Consider the following 16,374-nt stretch of genomic DNA (forward strand, 5'->3'; position numbering starts at 1 on the left):
TCAATGCGGTTCGATCCCCAGGACACTGCCGAAATCGGAGAGGTTGCAATGCCTCCAAGAGACTCCCATCCGCCCCATTGTTGGCCATTCCACCACTTGTGCTCGACAGCGTTTCCAGTGCTCGTTACAAAAAGGTCAATGCGGTTCGATCCCCAAGACACCGCCGTAACCAGTGAGGTTGCAATGCCTCCAAGAGACTCCCATTTCACCGGGGCAATTTGCCGTAGAGGGGCCTGATCATCATATGCTGGAGTACTTTGAACCGAAGAGGAGTCCGGATTCTCGAACAAATAGAAATCAGTGTGAATCGTTGGCCGTGGTATAGCGGAAGTAATGCTTGCACAATGCATAAGCACGAAAAGCAGAAATTTGAACTTCATTCTCGTGATACAACGCGGATGTTAAACAGATGTGTTATTGTATGGATTTGCAAATGGTATTGTCTCAATTTATACGAAGCGGCGGTGTTCTTCCTATCTTAGTTCGTACTTTCCAACATTACGCAAAGTTAATCATGATGCCATAACTTACGAACCCTCAGTTGTACAACAACTGTGTTACTGTGGAGGGTAGTCTTTGTCGAACGTGTACGAGCAGCCATTGGGTTCCTTGTATTACCTTACGTGATACGATTCCTTGCTTTCAAAATCAGTCGATCAAGCCGCTGTAACTTAGTATGCAGCCAAATTCTTTTTAGCCCTCCTTGAAGTTCTCATTGAAATCACTGTTGGTGGGACCATTTACCAACTATTTTGTGGGAAGGGGGCACGTTACGATACTACTCAGAAAGAGAACACCGTCACGGTATCCAGGTGACATCTAGCCACCTAAATCGCTGCTCCACAGCATGTTATAACGCACCGGTTAGTAAAGTTGCTTGCCTCTTTCTTGACAAAACTCCGCACTGGTGTACGGGCCGGACACTCATTACATTCTCACCAGCTCAGTCCTCGACTTCGGTTCTTTACACAACGTCTTGTATAACCAGCCTTGAGCGTGAACTATCCAAAGACATGCGAAGCTAAGAAACAGAAGCAACTTATGACCCAGGCAATCAGTAAACCGATCGTTTGGGAGCTAGTGGACACGGCCAGCAATGTGGCTGGTAATAGTAGTCCATCTGTGCTGCCTTCATCTACTGGCAACGTGCTACTGCACAGTCTGAATGAAGTTACTATTGGCTAATGCGGTCTTGCTGTTGCTGCAATGCCTGATAATGACCGCACAACTCCTAACAGAGGTCGCCGACGTAGAAGCCTGTCTCCTTGCGGGCTCGACTGCATCAACTACACCACTGCTGACATAATTCTCGGTAGTTGTAGTAACAACGTTATCACGGCAATAGATACACAAGAGACGGGCATCGTTAGCCCGATCACTGCGCTGTCACCAAATGTGATATGATCCCTGATTTATGAAGCTTGAGTTGGCCGCCCCCTCTGGCAAAGACGACACCACAAGTCCAACATATCCCACAGTAGCGTGAAAATTGTCTTCACCATCGTCCCCGTTATAGCTGCTACCCAATGCAGTATCTCCTTCTCTTCGACCAGTAGATGCGATCTACTCGCTATCACCGAAGTCGCGGTATATCTATGAGAGCATGGGTGAGCCATATTGCCCAGTATCAGACAACGAATGAAAGGAGAGTCATCATCTCGCGCCCAATGGGGGCGGAGGAAGGAGCACCGTGCCTGCAGCTGGGGACGCCACGTTGAGGCAGCTCGTACCTGTCGTGCAACTGCGATTTCCTCACATGGGAATAGCGATTCCCTCACGAAGCAAGCCCACAGATGCTATGCACGACGATCTCCGCTATTGTTCATCAATGTAGATCCTGTGTGACGGCTTGACAGACGGTGGCTGATAGGATTGGGAAGCGGTGAGGGCGAACGCGGGAAACACTGTGGGTCTCAGTGCGGTGGAGGAGCTATGATGTGGCGTTTGTGGCTGCACCATCGTTATCGTTGTTGTTTTCGTCGTCGTTGTCGTTGAACACTTGGAAGCTGTGCCTCTGATTCAACGTTCGCGGAAGTACGTAACAATCCTGTGCATGTATTGGGCCCACTCCAGCACAGATCTTCTATGCAGCCAATAGATACGTTGTTCCTGTGCGGTTTACCAGAAACGGTTGTCTAGCTACCTGCTCTCCTGTCGGCGTCTGTGCGAAACTATCCCGTACGGTATTTATGCATGTACAGCTCACTTACGCACAGCCCCTAACAGCAGAGACACGCGCTGCTTCCGTGCAGCTGACGAGAAACAGTTTTGTCCCGCTACCTAATACCTTATTAGTGTTTTTATGCAGCTATTCCGTACGGTCATTGTGCATGTAAGGTCCACTTATGCACAGCCCTCTACAGCGAGTACACATGCTGTCCCTGTGCGGCTTACAAGAACGGGATCGACCCGTGCAGTGTTGCATGCAGAGTTGGCGATAAGTTTGTATCCCGGACGCGTAACACAATGCCAGCTCACTCAGGTAAGAGTAATCGACTGCACTGGACGTCAAGATGAGTACGGATTGTAGTCTAACGTTCATGATCTCGAGGATGCTCCCATCCTCACAATCGTCGTTGTGGTGGAAGGTGGTTTCCACCGGTATCCATTACCTGATGTAGTTAGCGTTGTTTGTACAAGTAGCCGATCCCTCGCGGATCTCATCCATCTAATCTTACACTCTACTTGCTACACTCAAATGAGATACCGAAAATCATCTGGTAAAAACTGGGCCAGAATGGTCTAAACAGCGGCACGCAGGGATGGACGGATAGTTGCATCAAGAGCAATCCAAAGTACCAAGCAAAATTCATGACGGATGAAGCCGCGAATGAATACGTAAAGAATGCATTCGCGTCATGTCCTGATATAATCGAGGCCTACCTTGGTCTTACGGTTCTTATATTAAAAGCCGACTTGCTCCGCTACCTGTTACTGTTCGATCAGGGCGGCATTAGGTCCGACCTCGACATATCCTGTGAAGGCGTACCAATCGATAATTAGATCCCATCACAACACAAAGCTAACGCTGGAGTCGTTGTAGGATGGGAGTTCGACATGGGCTGGAAACAGCCTTTTGTCCGCCAGTTTGCGAGCTGGACTATCATGGCTAAGCCGGGATCGTTCCACATGTTACAAGTCATTGAGGATAAAATGGAAATATTACGGCAGAAGATGCATCAATACAACATGTCGGTCGAGAACATAACGTTGGAAATGACTGGATATGTTGTGGACTTCTCCGGTCCAAGACGCTTGACGTTCAGTATATTCAAGAGGCTTGAACGCACTTTGAACAGGACTGTCACCTCTGACGAAGTGTCAGAAATTCTTCAGCCAAAGCTGATAGGAGATGTCCTGGTCATGCCGGGGCGTTCGTTTGCCGCATCAGCGAATGTCACGGTTTGGGGTCTCTCCTGCACTAACGCCCTGTCGCATTTCACCTCATGGTGCAAGGTTGCTACCTTATCCCACTAGCGTTATTTACAGCCACTCACCTACATATACTGTTCGTAGCTTCATACAATACAATTGCAGTACAATCCTCAACTTCTTTCCTTTGCGTACAGTTCACCAACTCCAACAGCGAACCACTACAAAGTCGAAGATGAAGAACAGCTGCCTTTGAAGTTAGTAACCCATCATTATGCTGGCACATGGAAGAACTCTCACGGTGGAGAGTCCTCTGAAGTGCATATATGAGATCGGTTACTGATGAACAACACTCTGGGAAGATTGGGGCAGGAATTGAGCTATACCTAGGAGCGCATACTCTACGCATCATGGAAAGACGAAGGACAACCGTTGAACATCAGCAATAACGATACAATCACATTGTTTATGCATTGGTGAACTTGGGCGCGAGCAGATTTAATGGAGGTGGTTCAACACATTGTATAACATAAGTGTCAACAAGCACAGTTGGGATGCATTGTCATTATATTTCTACGAATCTGAGCTGTTGTGTGGAGGAATTCACTGTGAAGGAGCTAGGCCTAAAGCGCCCTGGTGGCAGATCCAAACCACTTTATAGGGCTGAGGGACGTTCCCGGACACTGACAATAAGAAGAAAGGATAGAATACACCAAAACAGCGCGATGTAACAACGGTATCTCGCTCTAAAATACTGATAAGTTCTGACTGGCTAGACAAAAACAGAACCGCCGTCGGATTCCATATCATTCGCGCCACAAGTGCCATGTGAACGGGGATAATTTGCGTTTTTCTGTCGTCTATTTTTGGCGATAACAGCAATACCGGATACAGTAGGATTAAAGACTTTAATGATGAACGACCAGGAGACAGCAAGTTCTCCCGTCTGATCTGCAGTCTTTCAAGGCACTGCTTTAGGGTCTCCGTTGTTCAAAAACCTGCTAGTAATGGACAAAGTGGACGAGTTTAAACGGTGCTTGGCTTCTTTACAGTTAGTGCTGTTCCTAATGGCTATACGAAGAAGAAATATATACTTCTGAATAGCTTTTAGTCATTTGAGAGAGAATATCTGTCACGGTTGAGGTGTCTCCTTGCAGTCGGCCGAATGAGCGCTTATCTACTGATTGGTTGCTACGTCGCACGACTACATGTTGACAGCTACACGACATCAACGTAGGCATATCCTTATGTATTGCCCCCCTTGTAGCATGAAGGATAATCATTCCAATCCTGCAGTCCTTTCCACATCTCTCCCTGTTAGCCGCAGTCGTATTGATTGTACAATATATTTTATAAAAAGAGCATTTCTTTCACATGCGACCATAGGACGTTGAAAACAAGGCTTCCCGTTCGCTCAGCCCTATTTAAGCAACGTACCGGCGGATTAGTAGTTAGGTGGGTGACCACTAGCGAATACCTGCTGTTGTATGTTTTTGCCTTTTTGCTTCTGTTAATACTCTTGCGCCATCATGTCAACTTACTCAAATGTATTTTATAAAAAAAAACACCTCTTCCACATACGACCACAGGACGTTGAAAACAAGGCTTCCCGTTCGCTCAGCCCTATTTAAGCAACGTACCGGCGGATTAGTAGTTAGGTGGGTGACCACTAGCGAATACCTGCTGTTGTATGTTTTTGGCCTTTTTCGCTCCGTTTTGCGCACTGACAGCTTTCACGGCACCCATCGGCAGTTGCGGCATCAACCCCATAGGTCATGTATCTGGGTACGGTTCCGAAATCTATTAGGGCGGATTTGGACGCTGATAGGCTCCAACTACCCCACCTCTCCAACCGATAGCTATCTGAAGCTCCGGTTATCATTGTTGCGGTATTAGTCGGTCCATACAAGACCCTATCACCCTTGCTTAGACTATTCTGGACTAGCATGTTCCAGAGTCAGTATATAGTCGTCTTCTCCTCACTAGATAGCAACTCAGTGCAGTATTCCATCGACCCGATAGTCCTACGTTATCGTTTACCGTAGCTATCAATATTCTACAGCGGCCCACGCCGCTACATCAATCAAACTTCTCCACTTCCTGATCCTACATTTGTCCACTTTCAAGTTTGTTCTTCTCTTTCTTTCAACACCCTCCCACAACTTTTTGCGTAACAAGGGTCAAAGATTAAGACCATGACGACATCATGGAAAGATGCTGCGGCTAAGAAGCGTGAAGCAATTTCCGCTCTCATACCCGCCGAATGGCGTATTGACAACGTGCCCTCCGTAAAAGAGCAGGTTGACGTGACAGACTACATCAAGCAATATCTGTCTAGAGAAGAACTGGGGATTACTGAGAGTAGCGCAGATCAGATCGTCGAGAAAACAACATCAGGGGCCTGGTCAGCCGAAAAAGTCACACGTGCTTTCTGCCACAGAGCAGCGCTTGCACACCAACTGGTATTCAGTAGCGTCTTCAAATATCACTTTTTGGACGACAGACTAACATGCCTAGCTTCACTGCCTCCATGAAGTCTTCTTCGATGCAGCTATTGCCGATGCAAAGAAGCTTGATGCATACTTTGCCAAGCACAAGGAACCCGTTGGCCCTCTCCATGGCCTTCCCATCTCACTGAAAGACCAATTCCATGTCAAAGGTGTCGAGACGACCATGGGCTATGTGGGTTGGATCGACACTTTTGAGGGTAAGAAAGGCACCGGCAAAGAGAGGGTGTTTGAAAGTGAGATGCTTCGCGAGCTTCGAGCAAGTGGTGCGGTCTTGTATTGCAAGACGAGTGTGCCACATACCCTTATGGCCGGTGAGACAGTGAACAACATCATTGGATACACGTTGAACCCCAAGAACCGCAACTTGAGCAGTGGAGGGAGCTCAGGTGGTGAAGGAGCATTGATTGGCATTCGGGGCTCACCGGTAGGCTTTGGCACCGACATAGGCGGCTCGATCCGCGTCCCCGCTGCCTTCAACGGCCTCTACGGTCTTCGCCCATCTACAGGCCGTCTACCCTACGAAGGTATGTCGAACTCCATGGACGGCCAAAACACCGTGCTTTCCGTCGTTGGCCCCCTCGGCACCACTGCATCGTCCTTGCGCTTGGTCACGAAAGCTCTTCTTTCACAGCAGCCATGGCTTTACGACCCTCTGGTTCACGAGATCCCCTGGCGATCTGCCGAAGAAGAGCACATCCAGCAGCTCCTCCAATTCGTTGGCGAGTCTGTCCCTAAAGAAAAGCGGTTGGCATTTGGCATCATCCACACCGACGGCGTGGTCACTCCAACAGCACCTATCCGCCGCGCCATCAAACTCGTGACAAAAGCACTCGAAGCCGCAGGCCACGAAATCACCACCTGGAGTCCACCCTCTCATAGAGTGCTGAACGACACAGGCTTCAGACCCTGGGTCTTTGATGGCGGACGCAATGTCCGCGATGCTTTCGCGTTGTCCGGTGAACAGATGGCTACCCAAGTCTCGCTATACCAGAACGAGATGAAAGAGTTCACCGCGACCGAGATTGCTGAGACGAATGTGGCGATGCGCGGTCTGAGGAAGGAGTATATGGAGTACTGGAATAGCACTGCGAAGGAGACGAGTACTGGTAGGCCGGTGGATGCTGTTATCTCGCCATTGGCGCCGTGGCCGGCCGCAAGGGAGGCGAAGTACAAGTATTATGGCTACTCGACCTGGGTTAATGCGCTGGACTACACTGCTGTTGCGTTCCCGGTTACTAATGTCGATAAGTCTATCGATGTCAAGAGCAGTGACTTCAAGCCTGTGGATGAGAAGGATCAGGAGATACAGGATGACTGTAAGTACTTCGTTGTCATCATTTCCGGCTGTTTCAGTAAGCTAATAGGACTACAGATGACCCTGAGATCTACGATGGCGCGCATGTCAGTCTGCAGATTGTGGGCAGGAGGTTGCAAGAAGAAAAAATTCTAGCAGTAGCCGAATATGTGGGCAAGTTGATCGGGAAATAGGAACTAAAGCAAACGTGCCAAATGCACGTTTCTTACACCAATACGACTGATCGTCTGCACACTAGTACGCATCGCATGGTGTTTTTTGGCAGGTACGACTTGGTGACCGTCACATGATCATCTGAGCATCAGCCTTGCATTCGGCTAACATTGCACCGACTAAACACCATCTTTTTGGCAACAACCACCCGTTCGGCTAATTTGTCAAGGATCTTCCCCAACTTCTCCGGTCTCCGCAGAAAAGAGCCTCCGCGCGGAGCACGACTTCAACATCAACGTCGGCGCCGCTGCCGAGTAACGTATACCCCGCAACACGTTCAGCTCAATTCCCGAGGAAGTTGCGTCATCATTCGTGATGATCACCAACCTCGTTCTTGCATTCGTGGACTTTCCCTTGCAGGCCACGTGCCACGATGTAAACTTAGATTGAAAGCCTCGCCAGTTGCCTGTTCAGGCAGTCATTCCTTGGGTTTGTCGGCGCGACTGATCACTCATGCCCAGCAACAGACCTAGCGACTGGTATATGATGAGCGGATCCTACGTCCAAACTTCCCTTTAGCAAGTTCCTGCAACTAGGTTCTACTCTGACTATGCGTCTAATCGCAGCAATCTTCCCTGCCTGCGCTGCGGCTCTTGTAGCTCAAGCCAGCCCCATCGAAGTACGAGACCAAGCAGCGCAGCTTGGTTCATTCGAAGGCTATGTCTTCGCCTACTTCACTAACAACACCAAAGCTGGCGAGCAGATCTACCTAGCAGCCAGTAATGGCAACAATGCGCTTAGCTGGAAAGAGTTGAACAACGGCCAACCGATCATCACCTCAACGCTGGGCACGAAGGGGTTGCGCGATCCCTTTCTTATCCGTTCACCTGATGGGGACAAGTTCTTCCTCATTGCAACAGACCTGAGCATTGGATCTGGTACATCATGGGGGGACGCTGTCCGTAAAGGTAGCTTGTACCTGGAGATCTGGGAGTCGAGCGATCTCCAGACTTGGTCAGCTCAGCGACATGTCAAGGTCTCGCCTGACACAGCCGGCAACACCTGGGCGCCCGAGGCATACTACGATCCCACGATTGAGGCTTACGTTGTCTTTTGGGCTTCCTCGCTGTACGAAGAAAGCGACACAAACCACACCGGAACCACGTACCACCGGATGCTGTACGCCACGACGAAGGACTTCGTTACCTTCAGTGAGCCTCAGATCTGGCAAGATGCTGGTATGTCACGCATCGACTCGACTGTTATCCAGAATGGCGACACCTTTTACCGCTTCACCAAGGATGAAGGAGCCTCCGGCACAGGTTGCTCCGACATCATCCAGGAGCACTCTTCTTCACTCCGTGCTACCTTAGACTCGTGGACACAGGATGCTGCTTGCATCGGCAAGAATGCGGGAACCAGCAATGTCGAGGGTCCGACAGTCTTCAAGTCAAACCCAGGCGATGTCAACGGCGAAAAGTTCTACCTGTTCGTCGATGAGTACACCGGCCGTGGATATATCCCACTCGAGACTGCCGACATTGCGAAGCCAAGCTGGAAGGTATCGAGCTCATACACACTACCCAAGAGCCCCCGCCATGGCACAGTCATCCACGTAACCGCTGCAGAACTCGCATCCCTAACATCCACCACCGCGACTGTCGCAAAGAAAGAGCGCAGAAGCACCCGCATCGCCGCGCGAGACAGTCCCGTTCTCCCCGGCTACTACGCAGACCCCAACATCGCCGTCTTCGGCAAGACCTACTACATCTACGCCACCACCGACGGAACTCCCGGCTGGGGCGGCAACCAGTTCTTCGTCTGGTCCTCGTCTGACCTCGTCTCCTGGACGCGCACCGAGACACCCTTCCTCACCCTCAACGGCACATCCGGCAACGTGCCCTGGGCCATCGGCAACGCCTGGGCCCCGACCATCATCGAGCGCGAGGGCAAGTTCTACTTCTACTTCTCGGGTCAAAACGCCGAATACAACACCAAAACCATCGGCGTCGCGGTCGCAGACTCACCCAGTGGACAATTCACCGCGCAGCCCAAAGCATTCATCCTGAACAACGAAGCACTCAAGACGAACCAAGCCATTGATCCTGCGGCGTTCCAGGATCCTACGACAGGGAAGTACTACCTCTTCTGGGGCAACGGGGTACCACTGTTTGCAGAGTTTGAGGACGACATGCTCTCCTTCAAGAACGGGACTCTGCGCGCCATTACCGGGCTGACAGACTTCCGCGAGGGAATCTTCCTCAACTACCGCGAGGGTATCTTTCACTTGACATACTCCATCGACGACACGCGGTCTGAGGATTACCGCGTGGGATATGCCACGAGTGATAGCGTTGAAGGGCCATGGACGTACCACGGTGTCATTCTGCAGAAGGATGAGTCGAAGGGAATATTGGCGACAGGACACAGCTCCATCATTCAAGTACCTGGTACTGACGATTGGTACATTGCCTACCACCGCTTTGCCATTCCTAATGGTAACGGCACGATGAGGGAGACGACCATCGACAAGGTGTACTTCGATGAAGAGGGGTTGATCAATCCTGTTGTGCCGACGTTGGAGAGTGTGCAGCCTGCGGTTGTTCCTGGGTACTAGGTACAATCACTCTTGTAGCTCATGAAAATCCAGTAACTGCAGTTGCAAACTTACCATGATGTTTCACGTTTCGAACGACTACCATGCTTGCGGTGAGGTGAAATCTGTGTGTGGGGTGTCGCGTGCGCCTGCCCAAGTTGACGTGACTGCCAGCTGAGCAAGCTTGAGGCTGCAACGATCTCTCCCACCCTGCGACTTCCCACCATTCTACCTAGCTCACCTACACTTTCTTTAGATGCTAGTCCTCTGGCACTTCTGCCCTATACCATTGATTTTCCACGTTGCGCAGCACCTTTCCTTCTCCACTCCTGCCACAACACGTTTACCTGCAAGCATACCTCAACGCCATATTCAGAGAAGCAACAGCCACAATGCTAGCAGCGACTAGCAACAATACGTTACCTGCAACAAGCAAACACGGCACAGCGAAGAAATGGCTGCACCGGCGGCTCTGGAAGCCAGCATCGCGACAACTGCTGAGGGGCGATAGTGATGGTGGAATGAAGAGGAAGCTCTCGCTCAAGCGACCACAAACTGCACCCACAAGTGGAAGGGTGACACCAGAAACAGTACCGCCAGTACCGCAGATACCCATTAACATCGAGCTACCTTCACCGCGCCTAGCAATCCACCCACCACCTCGCCCACCTCGGCCAGACTCAGGCGTTATTAGAGATGTCAACGCATGGCTAGATGCAAGCATGAGCGTGCCACCTCCGCCACTAATGGGTGGACTGCCATACTGGAGGTCAGCTTCCTCGATTCCTACAACAACCTCTACCGACGTCCAGTACGCCATTCCAATCGTTCGCGAGGCTGGCCTCAATCGGCCTTTGACACCTTCCAGCCAGCAGGTGAAGTCATTCTGTCGCCGCGCAAAAAAGATGCAAGCCAAAATGCCCTCACTCTTGCGCACCACGTCCCAGCGCATTGTCGCTCGCAAGCAGATCAATCGACGCTCGAACTCGATGCCACTACTGGCGATTCCCTATGACCAGACACAGCAGGCGGCCCCGCCCAAGCTCTTGACGCGATCCAGATCCTTTCTTGCTTCTACGCGGACATCGATCTCGAAGACGCCCACTGAGGCGCAAGGACTGCTGTCAGCCGGCCAGTACTCGTTCGAACTCCCAGTCCTTGGCAGCACACGGACGAGCGTAGCATACAGCGGTATCGAGGGACTTGGGGAACGACGCACGAACACACTGCTCAGACAGACTACAAGGAGCGGGGAGGGCACCCGCCCTTCGACCGCTGGTGCGCATCTCAGCCGAGACGACTCGATGGGCGACCTTTCCGAAGCGCCGACGTACTCCTCTGGACGCCCTCCACCATCGTACCGCTCACGTACTGCCTCCATCATGACAACGTCTTCTTTTGGGTGCGTGGATGGAATGAGTCCCGCTCAGAGGCAGATCAGTCAGCAGCGAGCAGCCATGAGGAGCCGTGGGGTGAGAGGAAGGGTGAAGGAGCTCCGCAAGAGGTTCCAGAACGAGTGAGCGAGCTGTGACATATAGATGTGAGGCCCAGAGAAGAAGGACTAGAGACTACGACACGAAGACACGAGATATGACCACGCGATAAAAGAGTATCAGGACACGTAATACAGGAGCATACTTACGGTGCCGTTAGATGGCATCTACATGGCATTAAGACGACGACTAGGAGAACACGCAGGCATATTCAGAGCAGCAAAGACGCAGATAACTGCCATATACTTTCGCAGATAGCATAGCAAATAGACACTCCTTTCGAAGGTGAACGAGATGAAGTGAGAGTGGAGAGACGATGCCCAGCCGGTATGTGACGTTGCACGGCCCGCTCACCGAGAGCTGCTTTCAGCGTAGCCGAGCTGGCCGACGAACCGCGTTGCTCCTTCTGTTGGTTTGGCGACGCCCATGATATAACAGCCTCATTTTATTGGACCCCAACGTGGCAGACGCCGTACCACCTGCAACGGACCAACGCACGCAATTGAGCCCCATGGGTGCCCGCTGAAGTACCTATAGTCAGTGCCGGCAGCTCTGACGCACGCAGCTCTGACGCACGCAGCTCTACACCCGGCCGACGAGCGGTTGACACGCAACGACACGACCAGCCAAGGGGACGCCTATCATCCTCGCTATTGCTTACAGCCTGCGTGCAGCCGCATGGCCGAATCCAGCATGGCCTCGACCGACGAGGCTGCTCCGTCGCGGCCCAAGCGGCCAGCGCCCATGACGAGGCAGTCGAGCAGCCAGTCGCACATATCGCAGAGCCCGTCGGAGAAAGGGCACCACCGGCCGGCGCAGTACAAGGTGAACCACCGCCATGTCGCGGGCGGGCGCATGCAGCGGACGACCTCGACAGGCAAGAACCTAGGCAAGTTCGCCAAAGCCGCCCAGCAGCCGCAAGCCACCGAGGACAGCGGACGTCACCACCGCCGCTCGCAGTCGGGCACCTCCATATCAGCGCCCAGCAGCCCGCGCCCCGGCTTCAAGCGCAATGCCTCGTCGGGCGCCATCATGAGACACAACCCGCAGGCACACGCGCACGCGGGCCTGCGCAAGAACCACTCGAGCGGCCATCTGGTGGGCAAGGCGAAGGGCGGCAAGTCGTCCAAGGACCTCGCGCAGGTAAAGGGAAAGCTAGGCAACCCCAGCAGGTCGCGGCAAGCGTCACCCGAGGAGCGCCCTATAGTACACTTCGACGTCGGGAAGGACGACAACGACGAGAACGACGAGGAAGAAGGGGGATGGACAGAGGAGAGCGCGTCTCAGTCGCCCAACACAACACGCTCGAACACGCGCTCCAACTCGGTCGCAGCGGAGGCACAGCGGGTAGTCGACGACGCGACAGAGAGCAACACGCGGGCGAATGCAGGAGACACCTCGCCAGCGCCCGCCGCTGAGCCACCACAGACACGGACTACCTACACGCTGCCCGAACGCGCGCGCGCGCCTCCGCAGACGAACAGAGCAGCCTCGTCCCACCACTCGCGACCGCCAGACGCCGATCTGATTACCTCCCGCCTGCTCCAGCGCAACGCCTCTCACGCCGTGGTCGCCCCGCAATCGTCGTCAGTATCAGCAACCGTCGCCTCCACAGCAGACCGCGGCCATCAGCTCAGCACCAGCGTGGGCAGTACCCTCGTCGACACCCCAGGGCGGGACCTCGTGTCGCGCTTCATGGACGGCGACGGCTCAGCAGGCACCCCGCGCGATGGCAGCTGCATGCCCGGCCGCCGCGTCTCCAAAGACGAGGGCGATCTCGACGCGAGCAAGCGCAACAAGAGCATGCCCAGCTTCGGCGACGCAGAGGATGGCGAAAACGCAGACACACCCACGCGCCCGCAATCCGTCAAATCCGGCACAACGACACCCAACCTCTTCCCCTCCATCAACAACAGGACACAAAACAAACTGCTCCTGCAGCGCGCCGCCTCCGCCATCGAACCGCACGCGCCCGTCCCCGCTATTCTCCGCACCGGCGGCCCCTCCTTCCACAACATCGGGCTCTCCTACCCCGGCGAGGGCCGTCTCGACCCGCGTCTGCAACAGCAATTCAACCACGTCGCCATTGAATACAGAGTCGTCCAGCGCTACCGCAACCCGCTCTCCGACAGCATAATCCGGGTCCAGCAGATGCCCGGCATGCTGCGCAGGCTGCGCGCCACAAAGCCGGCGAGCACGAACGAGAGCAGTAGCTTGGGCGTGAGTACGCTGAGTAGTAGTATCAACGAGAATGGTGTTGAGACGGACGGCGCGAGGAGTCGGAGGAGTGCGACGAGTTTTGAGCAGGGTGGGGAGGACGAGGAGGAGGGGAGAAGGAGTTTGGAGGAGAGGCCGCGGAATGAGGCGGAGGAGTTGTGTCGCAGGATGTGGGATAGTGCGGAGATTGTGGGTGGTGAATGAGGTCGACTCAAACGCTGACACTCGAAACATCAACACGATCCCACGACGGCTCAGGCATCGACACGGCATTGGCGGAACATCACGAACATACTTTCGAAGGCTGCTTCAGAACCGGCACATCGTCTCGAGATGCCACGACATCCGGCCTGGATCGTCGACGTGAACAACAAGGCGTTCTCACACAATCGCGGTCTCCGCAACAGGCGCAACTCGCCGTGGACAGTCCACTGATGACTCGGTCTACGCATGCCTGGTTGCGACATTCTTCGCATCCATCTTTTGCGCTCGTAAGCATAGCAGGGCGAGCATCTATCACTCGGACTGGTATAAGACTGTACAACACATATATGTACGAGGCTTGGAGAGGAGAGACGATACCAGGGCATGCCAATTGGCGTGCGCCAAGCTGCGCAAAATACGATAATGAGGGGGCGCATAAGGGACTGGGAGCCAATAGAGCCAAGCCTACTTGGCTCATTGACTGGAGTAATGGTAATTTCATTCTTGACCACAACGAACTATGCACGAACCATGTAATCAAGTATTCTTTTCGACGACTTTGGACAACGCACACGGATTAGGCTCCTCACAGATTCATGAGGCGTCACTCAAACCCTTCCCTCATTATCTTCATCCAGCGTCGTCTCAGCCACCACCTCACCCCTACCCTCTTTGAACCTCACCCCTCGTCTGCCATTCCTGCCTTCCCCCTCCATAACCTCAAACCCATCTTTCCAAGACCTTACAATGTCCACTTCGTCCGCAGTCACGTTGATTCCTCATTTCGCCGCAATGATTTTGGTAGCTCGCGCGATCTCCGCCGCACTCCCATACCCGCGCTTCCAAGCCCTCACCAACACCCTCCCTAGTCTCTCATCCTCCAAACTCCTGAAACGCCCGCGCTTTATACTACTCTTTAGCTGTAAAATGCTTTCCTTCTTCTGGTGAGACGATGTATGAGACTAGCTCTCGTTCTACGCCTCTGCGCCTGGGATCCTCTTTCGTATGGCAGTTGGTCACGAGACGCCATGTGAAGGCGGACGAGTAGAAGGGGTCTTGTTGTATGCAGGGGGAGGGTAATCCGACCGTGTCCCAACGGACTGCGCGTTGAACGCGCGATCGAGCATCCTGCGAGTATGCAGGAAAGTGAGCGCGGACAGTAACTGCAGCGCCCAGCGGACATACAGCGCCAACTTGAGCTTGTCCTGAGCACTCTGCCTCCCATGTACCACCCGGACTTTCATCGCCGCCAGCATCACTCCCTTCGACGGCCCTGGGCTGTCTCTCTACCACTAGACCGCCGTTGCCAGGATGTGTCTGCGTACATCTTGCGATCCCCTCACACCACTCCCCCTCCTCTTCCCCTTCCCCCTTGCCCACCCGAGAGATGCTGGTATAGATGCCGGTATAGTTTGCCCGTTCGCGCGCCAATCGCGCGATCGCCCAGTCCTCCCTCTCGCTCTGATCAGGTGTGATAAAGGGTTGGTTGGGTGGAAGATGACCTCATTTTCTCCAACCTTGTGCGGTGCCGTATAAGCGCGTTTATAGATAGATGCATACCAGTCTCGGTCCTTGTTTGATCTTCCATCCACCTCGGCAGAGACATAGTGACCATTGTAAAGTTGGGTCGATTCTGGTTGTAGACGAATTTTTTTAATGGAGACGTACGCGCCCCCGGTAACAGTGGATGTGGATAGTGGCTGCGGAGTTACGCCGGTTGCGTACACAGGTAGTGTTTGATGAGGCACCGATGTCAGGGCACCGATGCGGCGCGGTTAGGATCTCCTTCGTGGCTGGAACACATCAATCTTGGGTTGGTCATCTCCGCCATGATCGAGGACGCAACAAGAAAGCATCAATCATTCGCAAAAGTATCGAATTGTTCGGTATGAGTGTACGAGACTGAAAAGGAGGGATGATACTAAGGCTTGTCGATTGGCATACCGGGAAGCGCTTGAGAGTGAGACAAATAAGCAAGGACAATCAATAACCCTACTGATTGTCGCAAGCAAGGAGATGAAGCCAATGAGAGCGGCTGGAATAATGGTAATTTCTGTCTCGACCACGCAGGACGCCGTCATTCGTCAGCCCTCACATCCTATTTTAGGATTCTTCAATCTTGTGAGTTGTCACGGAAGAAATTTCTAGTTCTCACACACGCCCAATGAGATTCTCGCCATTCTTCATCGCTGGCAGCGTACGCTACTGCAAGATCTTGGTGGCGGGGTGTAAGCTACTACGGGAGAATCACGGCCAAGTCGATCTTGAAGAACATGTGAGTTGTCGCTGCCTGACGGTGATGTTGAAGGATACGCTACTGCACAGAAGATCACCCCGAAGCGGGTCCTACTGCAGGTCCGAATGAGTCTTTTCACATCTTCTCAAAACTTGCAAAAAGTCTGCGCTTGGCTGTGGATTCGTCACTGCGACTTTCTTTGTGCCTTGCTTGCCACTGCTTGCGCGTTCTCAGTTCTCGTGGTTGGCAAGACGTGAACGGTGAGGGTGGTGTGGGAC

At 53.0% G+C, this 16,374-nt stretch overlaps 7 protein-coding genes across 7 annotated transcripts; 6 read left to right on the forward strand and 1 right to left on the reverse strand.

Annotated features, from left to right (window-relative positions):
- Window positions 1-2,513: 2,513 nt before the first annotated feature.
- Window positions 2,514-3,702, forward strand: BU25DRAFT_434128 (glycosyltransferase family 32 protein; the record flags this gene model as incomplete). Its single annotated transcript, XM_033708841.1, has 5 exons — window positions 2,514-2,588; window positions 2,644-2,720; window positions 2,751-2,977; window positions 3,023-3,402; window positions 3,631-3,702. The coding sequence occupies 5 exons, from the start codon at window positions 2,514-2,516 to the stop codon at window positions 3,700-3,702; spliced, it is 831 nt and encodes a 276-aa protein (XP_033557761.1).
- A 663-nt stretch (window positions 3,703-4,365) lies between these two features.
- BU25DRAFT_414310 (uncharacterized protein) lies at window positions 4,366-4,634 on the reverse strand. Its single transcript, XM_033707248.1, has one exon. It carries the CDS (start codon window positions 4,611-4,613, stop codon window positions 4,437-4,439), a length of 177 nt encoding a protein of 58 aa, XP_033557762.1. The 5' UTR covers window positions 4,614-4,634; the 3' UTR covers window positions 4,366-4,436.
- Window positions 4,635-4,733: 99 nt separating this feature from the next.
- On the forward strand, window positions 4,734-5,418 carry BU25DRAFT_176775 (uncharacterized protein). Its single transcript, XM_033700866.1, has one exon. It carries the CDS (start codon window positions 4,918-4,920, stop codon window positions 5,266-5,268), a length of 351 nt encoding a protein of 116 aa, XP_033557763.1. The 5' UTR covers window positions 4,734-4,917; the 3' UTR covers window positions 5,269-5,418.
- Window positions 5,387-7,370, forward strand: BU25DRAFT_451302 (amidase; the record flags this gene model as incomplete). The annotated part of the gene is made up of 3 exons (XM_033709746.1): window positions 5,387-5,834; window positions 5,890-7,198; window positions 7,255-7,370. Exons 1-3 carry the CDS (start codon window positions 5,568-5,570, stop codon window positions 7,368-7,370), a joined length of 1,692 nt encoding a protein of 563 aa, XP_033557764.1. The 5' UTR covers window positions 5,387-5,567.
- Window positions 7,371-7,407: 37 nt separating this feature from the next.
- Window positions 7,408-9,967, forward strand: BU25DRAFT_442529 (glycoside hydrolase family 43 protein; the record flags this gene model as incomplete). Its single annotated transcript, XM_033709310.1, has 2 exons — window positions 7,408-7,889; window positions 8,020-9,967. The coding sequence occupies exons 1-2, from the start codon at window positions 7,864-7,866 to the stop codon at window positions 9,965-9,967; spliced, it is 1,974 nt and encodes a 657-aa protein (XP_033557765.1). The 5' UTR covers window positions 7,408-7,863.
- A 404-nt stretch (window positions 9,968-10,371) lies between these two features.
- On the forward strand, window positions 10,372-11,454 carry BU25DRAFT_302522 (uncharacterized protein; the record flags this gene model as incomplete). Its single annotated transcript, XM_033702009.1, has 1 exon — window positions 10,372-11,454. A coding segment is annotated over one exon (1,083 nt), but the record flags the coding sequence as incomplete, so codon positions are not given.
- A 678-nt stretch (window positions 11,455-12,132) lies between these two features.
- BU25DRAFT_461949 (uncharacterized protein) lies at window positions 12,133-13,860 on the forward strand (the record flags this gene model as incomplete). The annotated part of the gene is made up of 1 exon (XM_033710490.1): window positions 12,133-13,860. The coding sequence occupies one exon, from the start codon at window positions 12,133-12,135 to the stop codon at window positions 13,858-13,860; it is 1,728 nt and encodes a 575-aa protein (XP_033557767.1).
- Window positions 13,861-16,374: the final 2,514 nt, after the last annotated feature.

This window comes from Macroventuria anomochaeta, assembly GCF_010093625.1.
Source record: "Macroventuria anomochaeta strain CBS 525.71 unplaced genomic scaffold BU25scaffold_36, whole genome shotgun sequence".
Taxonomy (NCBI): Eukaryota; Fungi; Ascomycota; class Dothideomycetes; order Pleosporales; family Didymellaceae; genus Macroventuria; species Macroventuria anomochaeta.

Excerpts from the sequence above, each read along its gene's own strand:
- BU25DRAFT_414310 (XM_033707248.1), bottom strand. The coding sequence starts at position 4,613 with ATGCCTACGTTGATGTCGTGTAGCTGTCAACATGTAGTCGTGCGACGT.
- BU25DRAFT_176775 (XM_033700866.1), top strand. The coding sequence starts at position 4,918 with ATGTATTTTATAAAAAAAAACACCTCTTCCACATACGACCACAGGACG.